The sequence below is a fragment of the Neopsephotus bourkii genome, unplaced genomic scaffold (genome assembly GCF_033783945.1).
Source record: "Neopsephotus bourkii isolate Nb327-2 ecotype Australia unplaced genomic scaffold, CSIRO-AGI_Nbou_v1 NB_1768, whole genome shotgun sequence".
NCBI classification, from domain to species: Eukaryota; Metazoa; Chordata; class Aves; order Psittaciformes; family Psittacidae; genus Neopsephotus; species Neopsephotus bourkii.
In genome coordinates, this window is record NW_026902242.1 from 4,868,784 (window position 1) to 4,892,843 (window position 24,060).

At 42.0% G+C, this 24,060-nt stretch overlaps 2 protein-coding genes across 2 annotated transcripts; both read right to left on the bottom strand.

The window, feature by feature from the left end:
• Nucleotides 1-758: 758 nt before the first annotated feature.
• On the bottom strand, nucleotides 759-10,510 carry DNTTIP2 (deoxynucleotidyltransferase terminal interacting protein 2). Its single transcript, XM_061379164.1, has 7 exons — nucleotides 10,367-10,510; nucleotides 7,831-9,551; nucleotides 6,286-6,421; nucleotides 4,699-4,794; nucleotides 4,203-4,367; nucleotides 2,982-3,091; nucleotides 759-1,511 (listed from the first exon to the last, which is right to left on the bottom strand). Exons 1-7 carry the CDS (start codon nucleotides 10,475-10,477, stop codon nucleotides 1,418-1,420), a joined length of 2,433 nt encoding a protein of 810 aa, XP_061235148.1. The 5' UTR covers nucleotides 10,478-10,510; the 3' UTR covers nucleotides 759-1,417.
• A 2,081-nt stretch (nucleotides 10,511-12,591) lies between these two features.
• GCLM (glutamate-cysteine ligase modifier subunit) lies at nucleotides 12,592-23,096 on the bottom strand. Its single transcript, XM_061379165.1, has 7 exons — nucleotides 22,791-23,096; nucleotides 20,447-20,512; nucleotides 18,011-18,095; nucleotides 17,214-17,270; nucleotides 15,771-15,973; nucleotides 14,454-14,568; nucleotides 12,592-12,779 (listed from the first exon to the last, which is right to left on the bottom strand). The coding sequence occupies exons 1-7, from the start codon at nucleotides 22,908-22,910 to the stop codon at nucleotides 12,610-12,612; spliced, it is 816 nt and encodes a 271-aa protein (XP_061235149.1). The 5' UTR covers nucleotides 22,911-23,096; the 3' UTR covers nucleotides 12,592-12,609.
• Nucleotides 23,097-24,060: the final 964 nt, after the last annotated feature.

Genomic DNA, 24,060 nt, shown 5'->3' on the forward strand with positions numbered 1-24,060 from the left:
TCTCAAGGAATTCACTTTACTTTGCGCACCATTCATCTCCAGGCAGTCAAGACTTCTTAAGGAATCTAGAATCCCATCTGTCAGCAAAACATTATAATCAACTTCAAAAGAATATCCCCTAATGATCAGAGGAAAATTTCCTTCAAGATTCAGTTGGTGATCAATGCATACCATGATGCTTGTTTCATTTGAGCTACTTCCAGCACAAATAGCTAATCCTTAAAAAAACAAACACTCCTCAGGAGTAGAAAATGTCACAGTCAGACACTGCTCAGAAGCATACCTCTCGCTTAAGATCTGCAACCTGTAAGGTTCCATGTTTGTACAATAAGAAAACATTCAACATCACTAGTCCTCCAATAATCACTTCTAATAATCTCACCCAGTGCACCTGAGGCAATGTAGTGACAGTTTTATTTCTTCTATTATGCATCTTTTCTGCTACCTAAGGGCAGTAACTGAGTTACACTAATTGTAACAGCAATATAATAACCAGGTCATTGAAAACCAACCAAATGCCACAAGAGTTCTAACAACCATAAAGGTTATGAACTGTCACTAAAGGGGAAATGAGTTATCTCTGGTTCTGTAAAGGTAACCTCCAAGCTCACTCTCTTTACTCCAAGTCAGCTACCAGACCACAACCTGCACACTACAGCCTAGACAATGGATCCTGCTGCCAAGATATCTTCTGAAAGATCATTAGACAATAATTAAATGGCCCAAACTTATAAAAGCAATATATGACAATCTCAAAATTGTATATATTACATATTTATGTTGTTTTATTCATTAAACAATATATAATGTATATATTCTTTATTACTTCCCTATATTTATTTATAAATTATGTATCTCTACGTATCTGAAAGCAAGCATATGTGTGTATGCTGATTCCAGGACACTCTCAAGTCCATTATGGTCAGTGTTAAAATAAACACTTCGCAACCAAACTACTTCTCAATATTTCCTATTACAGAATTGGCCAGCAGGAGCTCTGACAAGATATGGAAAAATCTGTTCCGGTATGTAACGGGTCCCAAGGTGAATTATAAACATGATTTTAAACTGAATATACCAATTCACTGATGCAAAGACTGAAGGCTGAAAAGACCACAATCCATGCAGTTGGGTTTTGTGCTCAGATTTAACCATATGCTTTCATATCATTATCTTTTTTTACAAAAAGATTAATTTCAATTAAAAATATTTAGATTTTTAAATCTCAAGCAATTTCAAATTTAGATACCTTGTAAGTGGATAAAGCTCCCTACAAAACATTCTTACTGCAAGAAATCCTTAACCCACAATGTGCACATGACCTGCAATCTTCAAAAAGAAAAACCACCACAAGCAAAGCATTCTGTAAAAAGTTTTATACCAAGAAGTTGTTCCACCTTTGTTATTTCTCTTCGTCTTAATTGTGAAATTTCTTCTTTTTCCGATTCCTCTTCCCTGCTGCAAAAGCTGCTTTTTCACTCATGATCTCCTGATACTTCTTTTTATTATATCTGAACAAAATAGGTAATTTACTTTTAAGCATGGTGAAACAAAGTTCAGGAAAAAAATAACATGGAAAGTACTCTACATACGTCATTTGCCAAACACAGTTCTCTCACATTTTCCAAGCCAGATTTCTTTAATTTTATACACTTCTGCACAAGTAAAAGGGAATCAATGCTTGGATTAATGATAAATATGGGTAAATGTGTTGTGGAAGTAAATTTGATTAAAAGATCATTAATTCTGGCATAACCAGGGAGTTGTTCATTGCACCTACAATAACATTTCGGAGAGTTACCCAAAACACTGCTACTGCTCATCAGTTCTGAAAATACCATGGATAAATTATACCCATCTTTATGCTGCCTTCTCAGCAAACTCAAATTATCAACTTTACTCAAGACTGAAAACAATGAAACACTAAACAATGAACAGGACATACTTACTGAACATGAATTGCTAGCTCCTCTAATACAGCTTTTTATATACGTGTACCAATTACCATAATGGATCACTGCGCAGTACTTAGGCTTTGAACCACAACAGTAAAACCTGACTAATACCTGTACTAATGCTGACATATCTGGTTAAATCCTTTAATGAGCCACACCATAAATTAACTGATTAAATTTCAAAGACATCAATTGATTAAAATAGTTTCTAACAAATCTCATAAATCAGGTCAAGCTAGCTAGGTCAACTAGGTAAGAAATAACTACATGAACTTACCTTCCTAACATAAATAGTTAATTTACAAGCCTGACAACATTAACCTTAAAATCCCAAATCAGGCACTGCTTCCAAGACACATGTTCTTATGCGAGAAAAAAAATGCATGTTAATATCGTGTAATAACCAATGTAAAAACGTATCAACTAAGGGATATACTCCAGAAATTGTAGGTTAGGAAGACATTAACAAATCCAATCTATTCCTTAAGTAAGGCTTCTACTGCAGTTTTGATTCCTATGACAGATGGCAGACTGACATGCTTATAAAAGGAAATCATACCAACTCACATAGAATTACAGTCAGCACTTTTCATTTGGATAAATTATGGCAAGAAAAAATGATATTTAAACAATGAAAACAAGTGCATGTGTAGGCATAAATCACTTAAGAGTCCTAGATCTGTGGTGTAAGCCTGTGCAGACACTTATTTTAGAGGTGAACCAGAACGGGGCTGATATGTTATCTCTTCAACGCTGATGGTATTTTAAGAGTGTCTGCCAATAGTGATGACCTGAGTTGGAGAAAACCCTTTTCTGAAGATAAAATATGCTGTCTCAGTCTAATTATCCCCTGTCCCTTAGATCTTCTCAATGGCAGTACTGGTGAAGTGCTAAAACAGACTAAAAAGTTTTCTTTGAAATATTAAAAAAACCCCCACATAAATAGTAAACAAATGCAAATTCTAGTTATATCAGTTATATCTCTATATATAGTTATATCAGAACTACAAACCCATGTTTAAATACCTTCTGAACTCAGAATCTGCCAGCAGCTCTTCAACAATCGTTCTCTTCCTTTGTTTCTTAGGGATTCGACTATGGTAAAAGTCTATGGGAGAATCAACCACGGTTCCAACCTAGAATACAGAAATGAAACGTTCGCACTGTACAGCAAGATGTTGATTATGCTGCCCTGTTGTTTTCTTTAATCCTCCATGACAAGTATAAAGGTACCTCCAGAGAAGATCACTGGCAACATAAGAAAGTGTAAAATAGTAAAATCAAGAAGTTTTGTTTGCAGATACCATTTGTGTCATTGTTCAGTGCACAGAGGAAGGTCTGAGCTTTAAAACTCTACAGTTTTTAAACACTGGACTGATGCATCAATGCTTGTATTAAAAAAAAATCCAGTTCTTAACTTCTGAACGTTTCCCCAGGGAGGGAAAGGAAACCCTTAACAACCATCTTAACTGCCTCCGTCACTGTGGTGGGTTTGCTCGATGGCTACATAGCACTTAATCCAGCCCTAATACAAGGGCTTCATTCTGGAATGCATCCCATTGTTTCCGACCAGCTATTCTGATGATTCAGGTCGGTAGTGGAAATAGATGGAGTCCGTGTTCCATGCAGCAAAGGCAGACCTGCACAGATCTCATTATGTGGAACACTTCCATGTTAAGTTTTTCTATGTCCAGAATTGTCAAACCATACACCAAGACCCACCCTTCAGAGTGAAGTGCTAATAGTTTGAGAAGTTAAGCCAATTTCCTCAAACATGGTCCCTATTCAAATAGGCCTGAGCCAGTGGAAGCCCATTTCTATAGTTTCTTCATGTAAACCACCTCAAAGCTCTCAAGGTCCAGCAGCAGCAATTCTGGCTGATCGCAAAGCTAGCTGTCTCCATTCAAACTGTATTAGCTAGTAAGAAAATCAAAGCTACTTGTTTTCTACACACTGGTTAAAAAAGGCTAATACTTGAAAAGATCTAGTCCCCTGAGGCTTCAGAATACAGATTAAGTCAGATATTTGTTTGCTACAATGAGATCAGATGAATTTAAAAAAACAAAAACAGCATATACACATATGTAATACAAAGTTAAGTTTTAAACTGAGCCAAGTAATGAAAATACCTTACGAATTAACTTATGAAATTGTATCACCATGGAGGCTACCTGCAAATTAGGCAGGGAAGAAGAACAGCTGCTTAAAACATCAGCAGTGCAATGCCACCTTCTGCTGCTTCCTTACCTGGAAGTACTTGGGTAGACCATCTCTATCATTTTTCTTATAAAAATGCTTCGGGTCCAGCGAAGCTCTCATCTTCAAGACTTTCAGATCATTCTTCAGTTCAGTTGTGATTTCTGGGGCTTTCATACCAAACCAACTATCACCTGTGGTCTTCTCTCGCTCTGCCTAGGATGCAATACCAAGAACAATAAACATGCCTTCAGCAACCAGGAGACGATAGAGCAGGGAACTCTCCCCTCCAAAAGATATTTAGAATTTAACTCTGTCCCTTTAAGAAGTATTTTTAATGGCCATTATAATAAGGTTATTGACACAGTACAAATCTGTCATTAATATAATCTGAGCACTTTCACTTCACTCCGTGCTTTTCATGGGACGGCTAAGGAAGACATTAAACAGCACCACTTCCAGTGAGGCCAGTGTATGCACAGTCTGAGCACGGGCTCTCTCCCAAAGCTTGTGTTGCGATTTGAGGCATGATCAGCTCTTCACTTACCCTGCGCTGTTTCTTTAGCTGGTGAAGTGATTCCCTGTAGGGTGGGACACATTCCTTCTTCTCAAAATCTGGAGTTATTACACTCTTCTGCAAGAGCTGTAAGATTTATAACATGAAACACTGATACAAATCTACTGCACAACAGTAGGTACAGAACCTTCTAAAGGAATCATGCAGAACCTCAGCACGTGAACTTCCTTCATCTACAACGAAAGTACTAAGGATCTTCCCAACGGAACCCTGGCCAACAACAGAAAGCAGCTAGCTAGCTCTGGAGATAGCAAATGCTCTGCAATAAACAGAGCTATCATAGTTGAGCCTACAAAGACCGCCCTCATGAAAATAACACATTCCCTTTATCTCAAAGGGTGCTCTTGAAATAAAACTGCTCGCTCCAGACTGGGAAGATTACAGACCTTTATTTACTGAAATCCATTATTTCTACAGAATAAACACCTTGTCAGAAGACAGCTCATGTACCACTAGGCAAAACTGCAGGAATAATCAACTTGGGTTTATTCTACAATGGGAGGGGTGGCCGACACGCCAGAAGGCTGTGCTGCCATCCAGAGGGACCTGGACAGGCTGGAGAGCTGGGCGGGGAATAACTTGATGAAATATAACAAGGGAAAGTGTAGAGTCCTGCATCTGGGCAGGAACAACCCCAGGTTCCAGATAGGCTGGGGAACGACCGTTAGAGAGCAGTGTAGGGGAGAGACCTGGGGGTCCTGTGGACACAGGGTGACCATGAGCCACACTGCCCTTGTGGCCAAGAAGGCCAATGGCATCCTGGGTGTATTAGAAGGGGGGTGGTTAGTAGGTCGAGAGAGGTCTCCTTCCCCTCACTCGCCCTGGTGAGACCCATCTGGAATATTGTGTCCAGTTCTGGGCCCCTCAGTTAAAAAGGACAGGGACCTGCTGGAGAGAGTCCAGCGCAGGGCAACTAAGATGATAAGGGAGTGGAGCATCTCCCTATGAGGAAAGACTGAAGCTGGGTCTCTAAGTTAGAGATTGAGGGGTGACCTTATTAGTGTATATAAATATATAAAGGGGGAGTGTCAAGGATGGAGCCAGCTTTCTCAGTGGCAAACAATGAAGGACAAGGGGAATGGGTACAAATGGACACAAGAGGTTCCACTTAAACTGAGAAGAAACTTCTTCTCAGTGAGGGTGACGAACACTAACAGGCTGCCCAGGGGGTTGTGGAGTCTCCTTCTTTGGAGACATTCAAAACCCGCCTGGACACGTTCCTGTGTAACCTTATCTAGGTGTTCCTGCTCCGGCAGGGGGATTGGACTAGATGATCTTTTGAGGTCCCTTCCAATCTCTAACCTACTGTGATACTGTGATACTGTGATACAAGATAATGCTGGTATTTGCACTGCTTTCAGTTTCCAAAGTGTCGCGTCTATTTAAATTCTTACCAATAAAAGTAGAAGTAAATCCACACTTTGGACAAAAAGAACGGAAGTTCTCAGCAAATCATAAAACTGGATACTTCTTTAAATACAAGTAAACCCACCTTATTAAACTAACATCTTTGTGTTACTGTAGTCACATTAATTGAATCAATTGCAAACACACTACCTGGTCCTTCTGTTTCTCCTTCAGTTGTTTAATTGCACCCAATTTAGACTTCTGGTTTTCTGCATCAAAACTAATATATAAGCCTCCAAGCTTCTTGATATTCAAGCCAGGGTCTATGCTGGTGGAAAGACATAAACTGGAAGAGAAATAGTTACTGATTAGTACATTGTAACAAGCATGCACCTGCACCTCCTACTGTCCTCTAAGATAAACTCATTCTTCTTGCTTAGGTTCAGTTCTACAATGGCTTTAAGTCTTACTATCTAGTAAATAACTTCAGGTGACAGATTCGAGGGGGTAATATAAATTGCGAGGCTATTAAAGAACAGTATCTGTGCAATCACATCCACAGATCTTTCCTATTAACTCTAATGCTGCATTCCTATCTTAGATATTACTATCTCCTACAAAAGTGAATTCTTCATTTGCTTCACTTTGCCAAAAGAACTCATGAGCAGCACACTACTTCTATACAATGAGAGGCTTGCGAGCTAAAACTAAAAGGAAAACCACCACAAAAGCACAAACATATGAGTGGTAAAAATGTTGTCAGCTCTTAGGGAAAATGAAAAGAAGCTAGAATTCATCCTAAGAATGTTTAAGACCTTTATTGTTTAAGAGTACCAGGAATAACGTCATTAAACATTTCAAAGCTGGTTTGTTTCAGTTTCTCATTACTTCAATCAGGCAGCCAAAGGCATCTACAAAAAGGAGACAATGGCTGCCTCAGAAGGAGGTTTTTGATGACAAGAATGCTTAAAAGCTGTAAAGTATTACAGAGAAATATGGTATGACAAATATTTCTTGTAGCCTGAATGCTTAATACAAACCCATCACACCTTTCTAGTATACTGTGACTAATCTTCTATAATGCCTTTACACGGAGTTTTTGTAAGACTTCTGGCCTACCTGAAGGTTTTTAGAAGATTAATAAACAAGACTTATTTATCCAACCTAAACAGAGCACTATGCTTTAAATATATAAAGCATATAAAGAGGTTTCAGCAGGAGTTGGACTACAAGAGCTCAAGATGTCCCACCCCACCTAAATTATTCTGTGCTGGGCTGATTTCACTTGAAGTGTCTTGTTTCACAGCACAAGAACTGAAAACATTATTAAAGGATATGAAACTATTTAAGATTAAAAAGCATGATAAAATTAGCCAATGTGTAAAGAATTTACTGGACTTTGTGTTATTGATATCCAAACTAAACACACAACTAAGAAAACTACAACCCAAACAAGCAATTAAGTCAGCCATAGCAGTCTAACCCGGTTTCACACTCTGGTTTCTAAGCTGAACGCATACTATTTCAGACAGTTCTGTTCTGCTACACACAGCACTGAAAAAAAAAACCAACCCAAACTCTCCAATTATGGACTAAACTGGTACATGATAATCTGTTCAACCCCACTTCACATATCGATGACTTACGTGATGAGCGACTACTTCCTCATTTACTCCACATCATTTAATGTACATCTCTTACGCATATGCTTGAATGAAATGCGGATTCTTAAGTTACTGCCAGAAAGATACTTACACATCAGTCTTATTTTTCAATAAATCATCATCTTCTTCTTTCTCATCTTCATCTATCAACTCCTCTTCAGCCTCTTCCAGATCTGACGATTCTTCACTTTTTTTACTTCCCTCATGCTTACTTTCAGCATCACTGCCTTGGTCAATTTGATCTAGGTAATACTTTCGGTCAGAACTTATGCCAGGCTTGGTATCAATTACAAAAAGCCCTTCCGCATCCAGTGAACTGGTTTCTAAAGATTTGCTGAGGGAAGGAGTCGTCTTATCTGCCTCTTTATAATACAGATTCTCTTCAATTTTATCTGTGTCTGCCACAGCACTATCTTCAAATTCATCACTTTCATCTTCGGCCAGAAACAATGCAAGGGAATTATTTTCACTGCTTGGAATTTCACTGCAGTGAGGTACAGGTTTGGCATATTCTCCTGCTTGATCTTCAGCACTATCCTCGCTGCTTTCAAGCATCCTGCATCCGCTAACGCTGTCAGTTCCTTGTGCAACAGCTTCATCCTTCTGTGGACTCCTCACTTCAGTAGCTTGCTCATCCTTTCCTAAGTTACCAGCATGGGTGAAAGGCTGCTGTGGATCTGCCTCAGCACCCTCTCTTTTGCATTCTGGATCTTTTTTATCTTTATCTAGTGTTATTTGCCCTTGGAATTCTAAAAATTGTTTGGGACTCACACTATCAGAGAAATTCATGTGCTCTAACTTTTCCACCCTCACAAGGACTTTACTGTAGTTTTCTTGTACTTGGCCACGTGCTTCCTCTGAATCATCAGCCCCAACAGACTGTGTATTTTTAATTGCTCTTTTCTCAGGTGATTCACTGTCACTTTGTTTCATTTCTGTAAGACTGCTGGGTGTCACATCATGCAAAGACTCTTCTTTCATGCCTTCACCCTGGGTTGTATTGGCAGATTTGAAGGAACATTTGCTTTTAGGTGAACTGGGTTCTTCATTACCCTCAGTGACAGGGGAAGCATCTTCTGTGTCAGAAACAAGTTCTGCAGCTGGTCTAGAATCAGAAATGCCAGGCTCAGATTTAACAGTGTCCTCAGTTAAATTCTCATCTTCTGAAACAATTATGTTTCCCTTCTCAGCCTGCTTAGTATGTTCTGCTTCTGATTTGATCTCCATGCTCCTAGTAACTCGTCTGTTAGTGATGGATGGTTCCATATGAGAGCTTAAGCAGCATGAGTCTGCATCGGAAATATCTTCACTCTGGGCTTCATGAACTGTATCTGGCTGCAACCCCTTTTTGCTTCGCCTGCTTCTCGTAGTCCTGGTAACAATGGAGGAACAAGACTCAGCTTCAGAAACATCATCTTCATCCGGAATCCCATTTAACTTATTTAGAAAAGCTGTCCTCTTGTATCTTCTTTTGTCAGGAGAATCCGGCTGATAAGGAACTACAATTTTTCGTCGTCTTGTTACCCTTATAAACAAAGGTGTCTGAAGACCAGATGCAGCAGAGCAGTTTGATTCTGCTTCTGACACATCCCCGTCAGCTTGTGGTTCAGCAACTGATTGTACTGAATGGACAGTTGCGTTCTCATTTCTAGTCATTTCCACCTCTAAGCTATCCCCGACATTTGACTTTGTTTCTGCATGTTCCAACTCTTCAAGCTGAGATTCCTGAATTACGTCTGGCTTACAAATGGATCTAGTTCTTCTCCTAGTCATCCTCACAGACACAGGAGTACAGAGTTCAGCAGCTGCCATCTACAAATGGAGTAAAAAAAGTAAGTGCACTATTAACTGACAAAATAAACCCATAAAAAGGATGCTATGCAAATTACTAATAACCTCCTTAAAGAACTCTACTCAAGCTGACAGCATATTGCATGTCTCTATGTGGAAGAAGTACTAAAAACCATCCTGTGCTCATGCTTGTCTACTCTCTTTTGGCCAAAGCTGAAGAAGAACACATTTGTCCATTATGAAATACAGACAAGTATCTTCTAATTCTACAAGTTCTGGCAAGCTGGGAAGGGAAAGAATTTCAGAAGCCATGTGCAGAAACGTGACAAGATCTGCTTATCTATAAAACACTGAAGCCTAGGAAATGGCAGGATGTGCCCCCAAATAGTTTCTCTAACCAGTTTTAGCAGTTTTAGGTACAGACTGGCCTCTCGGCAACCGCAACACCAGGTACCGTCTGCTTCTTTAACGATGCTTCTAGCGCCCTGGAAAGCAATTCACGGTCTGGGAAAGAAAACACACGGCGACAGCACGCTCTTCCCAAAGCGCAGAACCCCCCTGGTTCAACACACACCACGCTGCCTCCAGATCAGTATTTACCAAGTGGAAAAACCACAGAGAACTACTAAAACAGCAGCAGTACACAGAAGAGCAACGTCATCCCTTATCCTTTACCCCTAAGCCGTGTTAACAGGTTAACAACGCACCCCGCTGCGGCCCCAGCCCCGCTCCGCAGCCGTCCCGCACCGCGTGTGGCAGCGTGTGAAGATGGCCGCCACCGCGCTGCCACAGCCCGCACCGCGGCTGCCCGCGGCCGCAGCCCCGGCCCCGCTCACCTCCCCCGCTCCGGCGGGCTCACTCTCAACCCCGGTGGGGCTGCCACCTCCTCCCCCGGCCGGCGTCCCCGGCTGCGAGCGCCGCGCCCCTGCCCGCCTGGTGACCACCATCTTGTCCTCGCGCCCGCCTCTTCCGCCCGCCCTTCCGGCGGCTGCCCCTGCCCACAGCGTCGAGCCGCGCTCTGAACGCAGATGACGCGCGGATGGGCGCACCGCGGCGAGCGGAGGCGGGGACGCACGGGCCTGGATCACGTGAACCGCCGGGAAAGGCTGATGACCAAATGTGAAATAGCGGGACTGCGATGAGGAGAACTCATACAAAGCACAGAGGTAAAAGCCTACAAGAATTTCAACTTTTAATTCAAACTTTCACGTTACGGAAGGAAATCCCATCTCTCTGATGCCAAACAAGTCAATGAAATAACTTGATAAAATGTTGTGCTGTCAGCAGCTCCCAAAAAATCATCTCTTAGAATCACCATGTCTCAAAGGGTGCTTTTCTACACAAGCAAACTGTCAACAGTTTACAAAAAGGAAATAAATAATTACCTCATTAGTGCAGCCTATGCCTTTGAGCACAATTCTCGTTTTGTAGCATCTCCATTTATAAAACTGAGCACACATGCAAGCAATACAATATCCAATGTCAGCAGCCAAACAGAGACAGAAGGTACAGGTAGTGGCTAGCAGCAGCAGCACACAACTCAAAGCTGGCAGAGAAGTTTAAATGACACGTATTTGAGATAAAGTAACCCAGCATTTTAAAAAGACCACATTTTGGTTAGGATTAATAAACCAACCAACCCAACCCAAATGTTTATTGATGCATTATTAGTTCCAGTTCCCCATCTCTCTCATTGATCATAAGACCTGAAGAAGTCCAGGAAAATTTCCCCGTATTTGCCACCTCCAGCTATTTAGGACTCAAAACTTATCTCAAATATTAAGCTTTTACCTTAGTGGAATGGATTATAGGAAGCTGACACTCTAAACACTACCTACAGGCATTCAAATGCCACTAGCTGCCTACATGACAATTGGAAAGATATTAGTGAAAATTCATTCCCTTTAAAGCCCCAGTCTCAGAATATATACAACTAAGTTAATGAGTTCTACTCATATGAAGTCCTGCTCATGCTTGAAATCAAAAGGAAAAATCAGTATTTTAGACACTCAGTCTCAAGCTCCTGCTGAACTGCAAGTTGAGCTTTTGCTGCCTATACTGATTCAAATGCCTTTCCGATGGAAAAACTACATTAAACAAGAAGCCTTGCCTTAGCTGCAGCAATCTGTCTAGGATTCAAAAGCCAGTTTGCTAAGTGACAGAAATATACCTAACTTGAAGCTAACCCTTATTGCATCACTCCTGAATGGCACTCCAGCAATGAAGTTTCTTGGGCAGCCTCAAAAGAAGCCCTTTAGCAATCCTACCATGAATAGCTTCAGCATTTGCTGTTCTGACTTGGCCCATCCTGATTGTGGAGTTCACAATTGTCAAACACAGAAGCCACGGTGAGAAGACAGGCACAATTCAGTTTCTGATTCACAGATTTTGTCATTGCTTGTTTGCAATGCTTATTAGAAACATTCACACAACAATACATTTTTCTATTTCAAACAGCAAAGATGCCAACACACATGTGCAAACACTAAACAAAGCACAGAGCAGTCAGAAGGAATTCAAGTAACAGACAAAGTAATTGGGAAGATGCATTTTTCCTAAGTCAGGAAATTAAACAGCTGACTTGCCTATATATACATACCAAGTCATGAGATACCAGTTGTATTTTTCTGGGTAATTTTTCATAAAAGATTATCATTTTCTATAAAAATCAGTCCTTGAACGCTTGAAATCCATGTACCTACCAGGCAAGTAACTCTTATTTAAGAGAAATTAATTATTTTTAAATAAAAATATATATAAGTTTCTCTCTACTACCTAATGGCAGCTACAATACAATGATAATTTTACAGTGAACTGGTCATAAAAAGTATTTAAAACTGTTTTGCTGTCAGTAATTCAAACTAAACCCCAATATTTCATCTTTTCAATTAACTGGTCAATAGGTTAAGTAAGAAAAATAGCGTTAGAGCACTGTCGACACTCCTGCTGACATTACACTGAGTAATTACAACTTTTGGTCTTTGTTACAAATAATGTAAAAGTGTTTCTACGAAAAAAAGCAATGCTTCCCCCATCCCCAAGGAACTAAAACAGTAAGCCATTAAGGAAAATAAGTTTTTTAAAAGGAATTCCTTTTAGCTTGCATGATATAGCCTTTGGACTTGATAATTCCTCTGCTTTTAACAATGACGGAATACCGGAGGAGCCATAAAGGAATCCACTCGTGTGCTTTCGTGTCCTGGATGCTTTCCTGAAGAGCTTCTTGGAAACTTGCTTCACAAAGTAATTCTGAAGTTAAAAAGGGATATTCATGGTTTAAATCATGTCATGTAAACAGCTGCAAAAAGCAACACTTTCAATAAGAGAAGCCTTTTCCTACAGTCAGAAATCTTAAGCAGTGCCAGATGCTCCACAGATCCACTCTTCTGGAATGCACATATGGTGAAAGCAACTGCATATTACTGAAGCAATCTTCAGGGCACCTTTGTTTGTTTCAACATTAAGTATATCCTCCAAAACTGAGATTTCTATGGTATCAAATGGAGTTGATCAGCACAGCCATTAGCAGGAGGAAAGTAAAATTTGAGAAGCTAGCTAGACAAACCATAGGTGGGTAAGACATACGCCCACGATCAGCCAAGTACTGCACGTTCTCAGTTACCTCTGCAGTCACTGAAAGCTCAACACTTACAGCATCTCCCATAACTGGGCTCATAACAACTGCAAGTCCAGAAAGCATTAAAAAAAATGGGCTTAAACTCCACAAAATGAAAGAGCAAGTCAAATACAAATCCTCCTGGTTTCCTCTGGAAAGCCAGCCAAGGGAACAATCTCTTTGATGAGGAGTGTTCCCAGAAGATAGGTCTGAATACTCTTCATCTGACCATTACAGAAAAGTGAAGCTTAGCAAACAGTGCATAAGGGAATCATTATTTGCTTTGTTTTCTATCCAAATCCTCCTCTTCAGGTCATGACTCTCATATTTATTAAATTAAAAGTTGCAACTTGGATTTCACAGGACATGGAAATGGTCAGACTGAATGGCAATTCATCTTGTACGCTGACAAAGCACTGCTGATACATACTCAAGCAGTGGTGAAATTAATCAGTTCTAACAGTGGTACTATAAAACATGTAATTAATAAATAGTATTTCATACACTTTTTTTTTCAGGGGGGGATGGGAAGAAAAAGAGAAGAAAAATATGATCAGCAGGAATAAGGTCATAAGGAAGGATGCAGGGAAGGAATTAATTGAATATTGTTTCAGAGCTCTCGCAATTCCAGCAAGCTATATAAGGTGTCATTATAGTGAAGAAGATTAGGTGATGTTTGAGAGAAACTAATCCCAGAATATTCTTAGGGAGCTGGTAACTCAGAACTCCCACGTCTAAAGAAAACTCTCCAAGTCCTTCAGTCATTCAGTAAATTAATGCACAAACCAAGAATTTACACCAACTCTTTTTGTAATATTGGTATTTTACAGATCCCTACTTTGAGAGAATCCTGCTTAAAGCATAGTAATGTTACAGATCTAACATTACCAAACCACTCGAAGATCAACTGACCAACATTTCTGTGCAAGCTCTTTCACAGACAAGTTCTGGACAAGTGGACTTTCATTTGTCATTTACTGACCTTCAGCAACAGAACTGTCATTTCATTCTATGCTTTGTGGAAAAGAGCTATGTTTATTTTTGAACATACATAGTACAGAGTTCTCAGTAGTTTTTTCTTCTGTTTATTTCAATAAACTATCCAAGGATGGAAGATTGCCCTTCCTCTCCTTTCTTGAAGGAAAAGCAAGAACTGAATGGAATTATTTTATAAAGGAAGATCTTTTAGAATCCTTGGTTCAGTATTCAAATGCAATGAACGCTAAGTTCAGAGAAAGATTATTCCCAATTTTGTACTGAATAATGTACTCAGAAGTCTTCCTTCAATTTATCTGGCAAAGCCTTACCTTTTGGGTCATTGTGAGTTAACAGCTGTATGTCAAACTGTTTTGCAAATGCTGTGAGATCAGGTGGCATCACACAACAGGAAGCTAGGTTCACCTGATTACTACTCGGTTTTACCTGAAAGTAACAAATACTTTTATAAGAAAAACACATAAATGTACTCATTTGAGTTGTTTCCCTTATGCCCTTTATTACAACAGGAAGTCTTCTTTAAGCAATTTGTTTTGAGGTCTCTCAACAAGGCTAAGTAAGTCTGCACGATGGTCAACAGGCGACTCCTGTATCTGCAATTTCCTGCAGCACAGAGCCCAAAACAAGAATAGGATCTAACTTCAGATGTTGCCACAGCAAGATGAATACTAACCCATTCTGGTTTCCCATCTGCTCTACTCCCTGAACAGCAGCATTTCCCCCCTTCCACCTCAGTAAAAACATAAGATGGACATGAGTTTGATAAACACTTTAAATAAAAGGCAAATAAACTTTTTTAAGGATATATAATTTGCAGTCTTCCATGCCTGCAGGGTTAAGTTAAAAGGGATGCTCTTCCACTGACTCTTTCTGCTAGTCACAAACTGCACCCATGACCACCATGCAGATGGCTGTTAATCCCCTCAATTATCCTCCTCAGTACACACAAAACAGCAAGGAGGACAAATGAGGACTCTCAGCAGGACCTCTTCTGCAGACACAGAATGTTCACATATCACAAGAAATGTTATAAAAGGAGTATTCAAAGAACGAGTAAGGCAACAATAAATCCTTACATGAGCATGGAGACATACTAGTACACACATCCATCACTCTAATGGAAAGAGCGATTAGTCACATTGGACAACAAAATGTTGTGCCACTTCATTCATAACCCGTTTTCCTCTTTACATTTAAACTTAGCATTCAAACAGCATCTTTCTAAGGGGAAATCCCTCCATTCATAACACAGCTTGAAGTGAAAATAGCAGTTTTCAGAGTCACTGGAATAAATCTGGAGGTTTAAGAGTGCTGTTTATACTCGTTACTAAACATAAAAGCATTCAAAAACCAAACCTTCACTACTTCAAAGAATCTGCTATTGAACAGACTTGTGGTTGCCAGCCTTTGTTGGCCTGTATCTAAAAATACCAAACAACGGACAGTCACACTTTGAGCCTCCCCTACCACGAACAAGGCTGTGACCATCCATAAAATGCTAAAAACAGGGCTAACAAATATTTTGTATATAGACCCCTTTCTAACAAAAGTTTATAAAAATGTGGCAGTCAACAAAACCAACAGTTATGCTGTGCTAGAAATCCTACAAATAGGAAGTTTGTTCTCACCTGTGCCCAGAGATACAGCTGTTCTAACAGTGTTTTATCGAGGTCAGAGGTACCTATGGCGATAATCTTGTTGTTTTGAACTAGATTTTCAAGTTCTTGCCAATAAGGCTGCAAATACTCCAAGGAGAAGCTAGTTCCATCTTCAACAGGAGGTGGGGCAATAATGACTGAGTCTAACTGAGCCACGCCGAGGGCAGAACATGCTGAGGAAAAAGAAGAGACACTGCAAAGTCTTTGGTGAGTTAACAACACCAGCATCATGACTCAGCAAAACCCACGCCTCCTGCCTCACTCTGCTAGCTTCCCTTTCACAGTTTCAAACTCTTCAGTGTATCAGCAGTCAAGGATAGCAACAGACTGGATTTAGAAAAGAAGCAAACATACAGCTGAAAGCCAAGGTTCAGTTGTAAGTCTTGGGGAAAACAAAAACATTACCAAAGCAAGCCTGAAGCTTCTTTCTCTTTTTCAGTGCTAAAACTGTTTTTCTCTTAAGGCAGTGGGGATGTGCAATTTTTGATGCCTTCACTCTCACTTCCTTCCAAAATTTTTAACTTTCACTATGAACTCTAACTCAAATACAGGGTATGGACTAGGAGGACTATTCGCTCTATGGGCGGAGTTAAGACTAAAGCACACTAAACCTGGGGATTTAAATTGCCAGAGAAGTGGCAAGTCTCAGAATATCACTGAGCTTTAGCAAAGATTAAAGTCATGAGGCCTCTTCTGCAAAGCAAAAAGAAGAAAACTAAGTAGCTAAATAAATTATTTTCTTCTGGAAGAGAATTCTATGCATGCATTTTTAACAAATGATACCACAACTTCCAATAAAGAGGCTATTAACTGGAGTATTGACAGAGAAGAATTACATTGACCCTCTGTTCTTCGGTAACACCGTATGCCCAACCATCTTCCAAAGTAATAAAGTTCAGTGCTGCTCACGATTACTGTTACCATAGACTAACAAAACTTAATGTATCAATGCAGCCATTATTTTCATTAAAACTATTTCAGCAGCTGATTGCAGCATTGTTTTACTTCTTAAATAATCTCTGAAATACTGCACAGTTAGTAGCAAAGTTCATCATGTTAAAAACTGGCAAATAACATCCAGCTGGTATGAACTATTTTACCACTTATTACTCCAATATCACATGCTATTAATTTTTTAACAAGTTTTGAGTGAAAGAATAAAAGCTTGATTTTTTGGGGCAAGCAATCAGATTTGCGTTTGTGAAGCCAAGGTTACAGTGATCCACGTTTAATAAGTTTGCTGACTGAACTAATGCATATATAGACTTTTATAACCCAAGTCTCTCTTAATTAGAAAAGAGGATATACTGTGGCAGTCACTAAACACATCTCTTGTATGGAAAAGATTCTGTTTCATTTCTAAAGTAGTGAAGCATAGAGAAACCCTCCCAGAAGTTTGAGTTTCATGCTTACCCAGGTCAACTGCATCTCTGATCGATGAAGAGTTTGATCCAACAATGAAAAGTTTTGCTGTTTTCAAAGAAATAGTAATCAGTAACTAAACACTATTATTAAACATACAGCTATTTACTTTTCCTATATACAATTCTTCTTGGGTAAAGGGTTCTTAGAATATACACCATTACTATAAAAATTGGGGAAAAATAGCCTTCTGAAAGGTGACTGCCAATTAAATACACTATTCTAAAACTTCAAGGTGGTTGTGCAGTCTCAAAACAAGAAGTCATTCAGTTGGATGGTCTAATAAACTCTAAAGCTGGGACTTCAGCATCAAGACAGTAAGCAATAACCATAACAACCTGTATAAAACCCCAAATGTAATAGCACAAATGGACCTCTTCACAACGTATTGAGACTCAAGTAGCCTTGTGTTACTGCACTGTCTCCTTCAAGTTCATCATATTCAACCTAGAGAAATTATACAAATGAATGCGCTTCCATTCCTATGTCTTAATTCCAGTGTTACCTGTAATATTTTGCTTCAGAAAAATCAAAGGTTGACAGAATACATGTAAAATGTCTTGAAGGAATGCAAGTTAAACTACAAAAACACTGAGGTGCTTTAAAACCTGAAATATGAATTCAAGTCTCTCTTAGCCAACTTTTGGATTATCCAAAGTACAACAGTATGCACTGATGTCATTTGACTTTGCAACTGCAAAACATGGGGGGGAATATACATAGATGAATATCCTAATGACTGCATGTGAAAACTTACTATGCCACCATATTTTTTACTACATCCTTACCTGACACTTTCAACTCATCCCTTTCTTCAGGGTTTATTTTTTCTATAGCTTGAGCTACTGTACATTCCAGAACCTCCAGTATTTCCTGCAGTATAAATACACGAGACTTAGGAACAAAAAAATCAGGAAAGTCTGGGAAAATTTCATCCTCTGACCTCATTTAAGACAAGGCTGACATCTCATGCTAGCTGGCACAAGGTGACTTTTTAAAGTCTTGACCTACATTAGACGTTATATTAAACACACAGAGAATATAAACAGAGAATTCAAAGAATATTCAGAAAATGATTAGTACCACACACCACCTTGCCCCCAGCCAAGAACACTTTGGCAATTTTTGCTGCTTTAAGAAGAAATCCTCAAGTAAACACTTGAGTCATTCCATAGAGACAGCACTTTAAACAAAAGTTGTTTTGGTTTGTTTTTTTGTGGTTTTTGTGTTTTGTTTTGTTTTTTAATTACTAGAAACGAATACAATCCATAAAAGAATGTGGAATTATGTAGAGAACATGTCTGGACAGTTAAACCTAGGATATTAATCATAGATCAGTTAGGGTTGGAAAGGACCTTAAGATCATCAAGTTCCAACCCCCCTGCCATGGGCAGGGACACCTCACACCATATCACCCAAGGCTTCATCCAACCTGGCCTTGAACACTGCCAGGGACGGAGCATTCACAACCTCCTTGGGCAACCTATTCCAGTGCCTCACCACCCTAACAGTAAAGAATTTCCTCCTTATATCCAATCTAAACTTCCCCTGTTTAAGTTTTAACCCATTACCCCTTGTCCTATCACTACAGTCCCTACTGAAGAGTCCCTCCCCAGCATCCCTATAGGCCCCCTTCAGATACTGGAAGGCTGCTATGAGGTCTCCACGCAGCCTCTTCTCCAGGATGAACAGCCCCAACTTTCTCAGCCTGTCTTCATATGGGAGGTGCTCCAGTCCCCTGATCATTCTCGTGGCCCTCCTCTGGACTTGTTCCAACAGATCCATGTCCTTTTGATGTTGAGGACACCAGAACTGCACACAATACTCCAAGTGAGTTCTCACAAGAGCAGAATAAAGGGGCAGGATCACCTCCTTCGACCTGCTGGTCACTCTCCTTTTGATGCAGCCCAGGATATGGTTGGCTTTCTGGGCTGCAAGTGCACACTGAAGCCGGCTCACGTTCAGTTTCTCGTCGACCAGCACCCCCAAGTCCTTCTCCGCAGGGCTGCTCTGAATCTCTTCTCTGCCCAGCCTGTAGCTGTGCCTGGGATTGCTCTGACCCAGGTGTAGGACCTTGCACTTGGCATGGTTAAACTTCATGAGGTTGGCATCAGCCCACCTCACAAGCGTGTCAAGGTCCCTCTGGATGGCATTCCGTCCCTCCAGCGTATCAACCGAACCACACAGCTTGGTGTCATCGGCAAACTTGCTGAGGGCGCACTCAATCCCACTGTCCATGTCAGTGACAAAGATGTTAAACAAGACCGGTCCCAACCCTGATCCCTGAGGGACACCACTTGTTACTGGTCTCCAGTCGGACACTGAGCCATTGACCACAACTCTTTGCGTGCATCCATCCAGCCAGGTCTTTATCCACCAAGTGGTCCATCCATCAAATTGATGTCTCTCCAATTTAGAGACAAGGATGTCGTGTGGGAGAGTGCCGAACGCTTTACACAAGTCCAGGTAGATGGCATCAACTGCTCTACCCCTGTCCATCAGTTCTGTAGCGTCATCATAGAAGGCCACCAAATTGGTCAGGCAGGATTTCCCCTTAGTGAAGCCATGCTGGCTGTCACCAAGCACCTTGTTGATTTTCATGTGACTTAGCATGCCTTCCAGGAGAATCTGCTCCAAGATTCTGCCAGGCACAGAGGTGAGACTGACTGCTCTGTAATTCCCTGGGTCATCCATTTTCCCCTTCTAGAAAATGGGGGTTATATTTCCCTTTTTCCAGTCATTGGGTACTTCACCTGACTGACATGATTTTTCAAATAGGATGGCCAGTGGCATAGCAACTTCATTCACCAGCTCCTTCAGGATCCGCGGACAGATTTCATCAGGACCCATGGACTTGTGTACGTTTAGGTTCTTAAGATGGTCTCGAACCAGATCCTCTCCTACAGTGGGCCCAAGGTCTTCATTCTCACAGTCCCTGCATCTGTCTTCCAAGACTTGGGTGGTGTGGTCACAGGCGTTGCCAGTGAAGACCAAGGCAAAGAAGTCATTAAGAACCTCAGCCTTCTAATGTCAAATGGATCACTACATCTTACAGAGACTAGTGTCTTAAGAATCACTTAAGTGTTCTCTTAAGAATCATTAGAACCTCCACAAATTGTTCAACAGTAAATGCCTCTCCACACTCATGTGGAATGCAGCAACGTGCAGCTGATGCCACCATCACTCAAGAACCAGTAACAAAACATGCATACCACCTCTCCTACCTGATTTAGGTCTTGTCCAACCTTTGAGCTCCATTCAGTCAGCGTTTTCTGAATGCAGTCCCGCACCTACAAAATATTTGTTCATGTTGAAAAGGAGCTTCATGTTACAGCTGCACAGAAACACAATGATTCATAGGCATGTGAGACAAACCACGCAGGTGAACTAAAGACACCATTCCTCCAACCACAGAAGATTCTTCCTTCATAGCTTCCATGTGAAACTTGTTCAAACTAGTTTACTTGCTTCCCTCTCCTCTTTCACAAACGGTTTTAGCAGTAATACAAGCATGTACTCAACTTATTTCTCAGACCAATGCCATCTGTAAAGCAAAGAACAATGCTAAGCAACCAAGAGCTACCTATTCCACTTTGCCAAACCACTAATGCTTTTAAATCCTTCAGACCCCACCCCACACTTGGATTTTCCTGCATCAAGAGATACAAAATAGATTTGCCTAAGATTCTAATCATGGATTTTCTCGAACCTAGTAAGGAGTAACTATTAAGCCAGCTAATTAACTGTATATTATAGCAGTGCTTCAGCTGTACCGATGCTCTAGCTTTCCTCTGATACATCTTGGGAGTTGTTACCCTGCAGGCTGAGTACATGTACTGTCAGGTCTGCTGTCTGCCACAGGTAGGCGCACTCTCATGGGCTGCGGCTTCACTTTTAGCAATACATTTTATAACTATGTAAACATCTAGTTTTTATATTATTAAATAACAATTTCCTGAGACACCTAACATGAATTCAGAGGATTCTTAATACCTTACACAAGCTAGAAGCCAAACACACCCCACCTCCAAAAATGCCAAAAGCCCAGGAGATCACAGAGTTTAAGACATAATACAGTAATAATATTTCATAAGCACAACATTTGCACATTCTTTCCCAGTCATTTAAAACGGCGTGGAAAAAAAAAAAATAACTAAGTCTAACAGCAAGAATTTACTCCCCCTAGTAAATCCACAATGCTGGAACTTTTCAGCCTATTTTGATGCAGCTTTTAACATTATCTTTTTCCTTTCAGAGGGAAAGTGAGACAGTGTTAAACATGTATATTGAATATACTGCTACTTTGCAACTGTCACACTTGATTTTTCTATTGCTGTTAGCATGGACCATTCCTCTGTCTTCAAAGCACATGACTGCCTTGCCCCCAGTACCATCTCTGACTGCTTTGGCCAGCTTTTCCAGATACAGCTACATCCCCAAACTTCTAATGTTAGGGTTCATAGTCTGCAAAATCTTAGCTTACATTCTGCCACTGACAGTTATACACACATCACCTACACCAACCAGAAGAGTTAAAAGCCAATTTAGTTTTGATCATTAACATCAATTGGTCGCTTCTAGAACCCCAGCAATTCTGGAAAGCAGGCAGCCCTATGTTTAAGCGCAGATTTCCCTGTAAACAAGTTAATTTGAATACTTTAACTGATTAGTTATGCACAGTGGCCACTCTTTATTTAGCGACCCTACAGGAGCTGCTCACACAGGTGTGCCCATTAGGATACAGCTACCTCTCTGGTGCAGGATCTAGCCCTATTTCATGCAGCTCACACGTTGTAATAAGCAGCCAAGCTAAACAAAAATGTTATTACTGCACAACAGCTAAATGAAAGTATGATGAATCCTTCCTTGTCATTACATCACCCTTCTAGTCACCTTTCTTACCGTTTGTGCAAGATTAATATGCAATAAACCAACTTCTAGACTATCAACAATGCCGCTACATAGTGATAACCAGCCAAAACCACAGTTCTTCTGATTAGCTGTTAAATGCTCGTTTTCAAATGGCTGTGTCATGACGAGACAGCAAATACACTAGCTCTGAAGTTCATGGCCGCAGGATCTCCAGGCATTTTATCAGGATGATTAAGTGTTGACACATACTGCTTAAGGTAACAGTTTGAAAGTGACAATTTAAAAGTTCTTTTAACTTTTTAACACAGAACGGCCGCAATACTCTTTTAAGAAGACAACAACGACTGATGTTCCCGAGACCTTAAAAGGAATTTCAGGTTAGAAAAAGCAACTCTGATCATTTGTAACGCAAGCTCGTATCTATTCCTATCTTCCTCTTGCTATACAGAAGTCTCGGGTCTCTCCTTTGCCATTACGGACAGTACTGGGACAGCGGTTTAACTCCTCATTTCCGAGCGCAGTCTGATCCTTGTTCTACTCCACAGCGCCTCAAGAGCCGCGCTTCCGGGGAGAGCTTTTCCTTTCATGGCGGACCCCGGACCACGCCACCCAACTCCACAAGAACGAACCCGGCGCTTGCCCAGAGCCCGCCCCGACGTGGCGCCTCGCGGGGAGGCCCGGGCCCGCCGCGCTCACCTCCTCGCCGGGGGTGGCCGGGCACTTCTTGCGCAGGCAGCCCCAGTTGAGGAGGTTGCCGGTCTGCAGCGTGAGGGTGCCCGCCCGCTCCAGCAGGGCGCGAGCGCCGTCCGTCCCCATCGGGAAGCCGGGCACGGCTACAGCGGCGGCTCCGCTCTCCGCCGCACCGGGCAGCGCCGCGCCGTGACTCAGCACAAATACCGGGGGGGGGGGAGATGCTTTGTAACCGTCCCCGGTCACATGGCACGAGCACAATGGGCGGCGGGGCGGGCTCAGCGCGGGAAGCAGCGCGACAGCCTGGCACAGCGCACCGCCTCACGGCCCCGCCTCACAAGCACCTCTACACAGCCCCGTCGCGCCCAGTCACACGGCTTCGCCTCACGGCCACGACGCACAAACCTTCCTCGCCCCGCCTCACAACCCCGCCGCACCCGGCCTCACGGTCCCGCCGCCTCGCCTCGCCTTACGGCCCCGCCTCACCTCACGGTTCCTCCTCACGGTTCCTCTGCACTGCCCCGCCTCACAGCACCGCTACACGGCTCCGCCTTCCGGTCCCGAAAGAGGCGGCTGCTCCCGCCCCGCAGCGCCCCCTAGGGGCCGGCTGCGGCGCAGCACGCGGGCAGAGAGGGGCGGGGCTTGGCGGAGGGGCGGGGCGATGGTGCCGGGCGGGCTGGCGGGAGGCGGGCCCGCGGGCGGGCTGTTGCGACCGCTGAGTGGAGTCCCTCTGTCCGCGCATCTGTCTCTCTGTCCATCATCTGTCTGAACGTGCATCTGTCCGATCCTGTATCTGTCTGCCTGCCCGTGCATCTGTCTCTCCGTGCATCTGTCTGCCTGCCCGTGCATCTGTCTGTCCGTGTATCTGTCCGTGCATCTGTCTGTCCCAATGTCTGTCCATGCATCTGTCTGTGCATCTGTCTGTCCATGCGTCTGTCTGTTCCTCTGTCTGTCCACGCATCTGTCTGTTCGTGCATGTGTCTGTCTGTCCCTCTGTCTATCTGATCCCCGACACACATCTCTGCTGGTACCACCCACTGGTTCCGCTGCTGCACCCTGAGCCGCCTGCCCCGCTCCTTGCCTGCGGCGAGGCCTCCATCACTGGTGGGACCATCGTATCACCGGAGAAACGTCACTCCTCAGCAGCTCTGCAGGCCTGGTCGTGTTAGTGAAACCATCTGGACTGTAGCCATGATGCTTTTAGGTGACAGACAGTCATTGGCAGACCCTAAGTGTCCCAAAGGCAAACCAAGCACTTACATGGTTGGGTTATGTC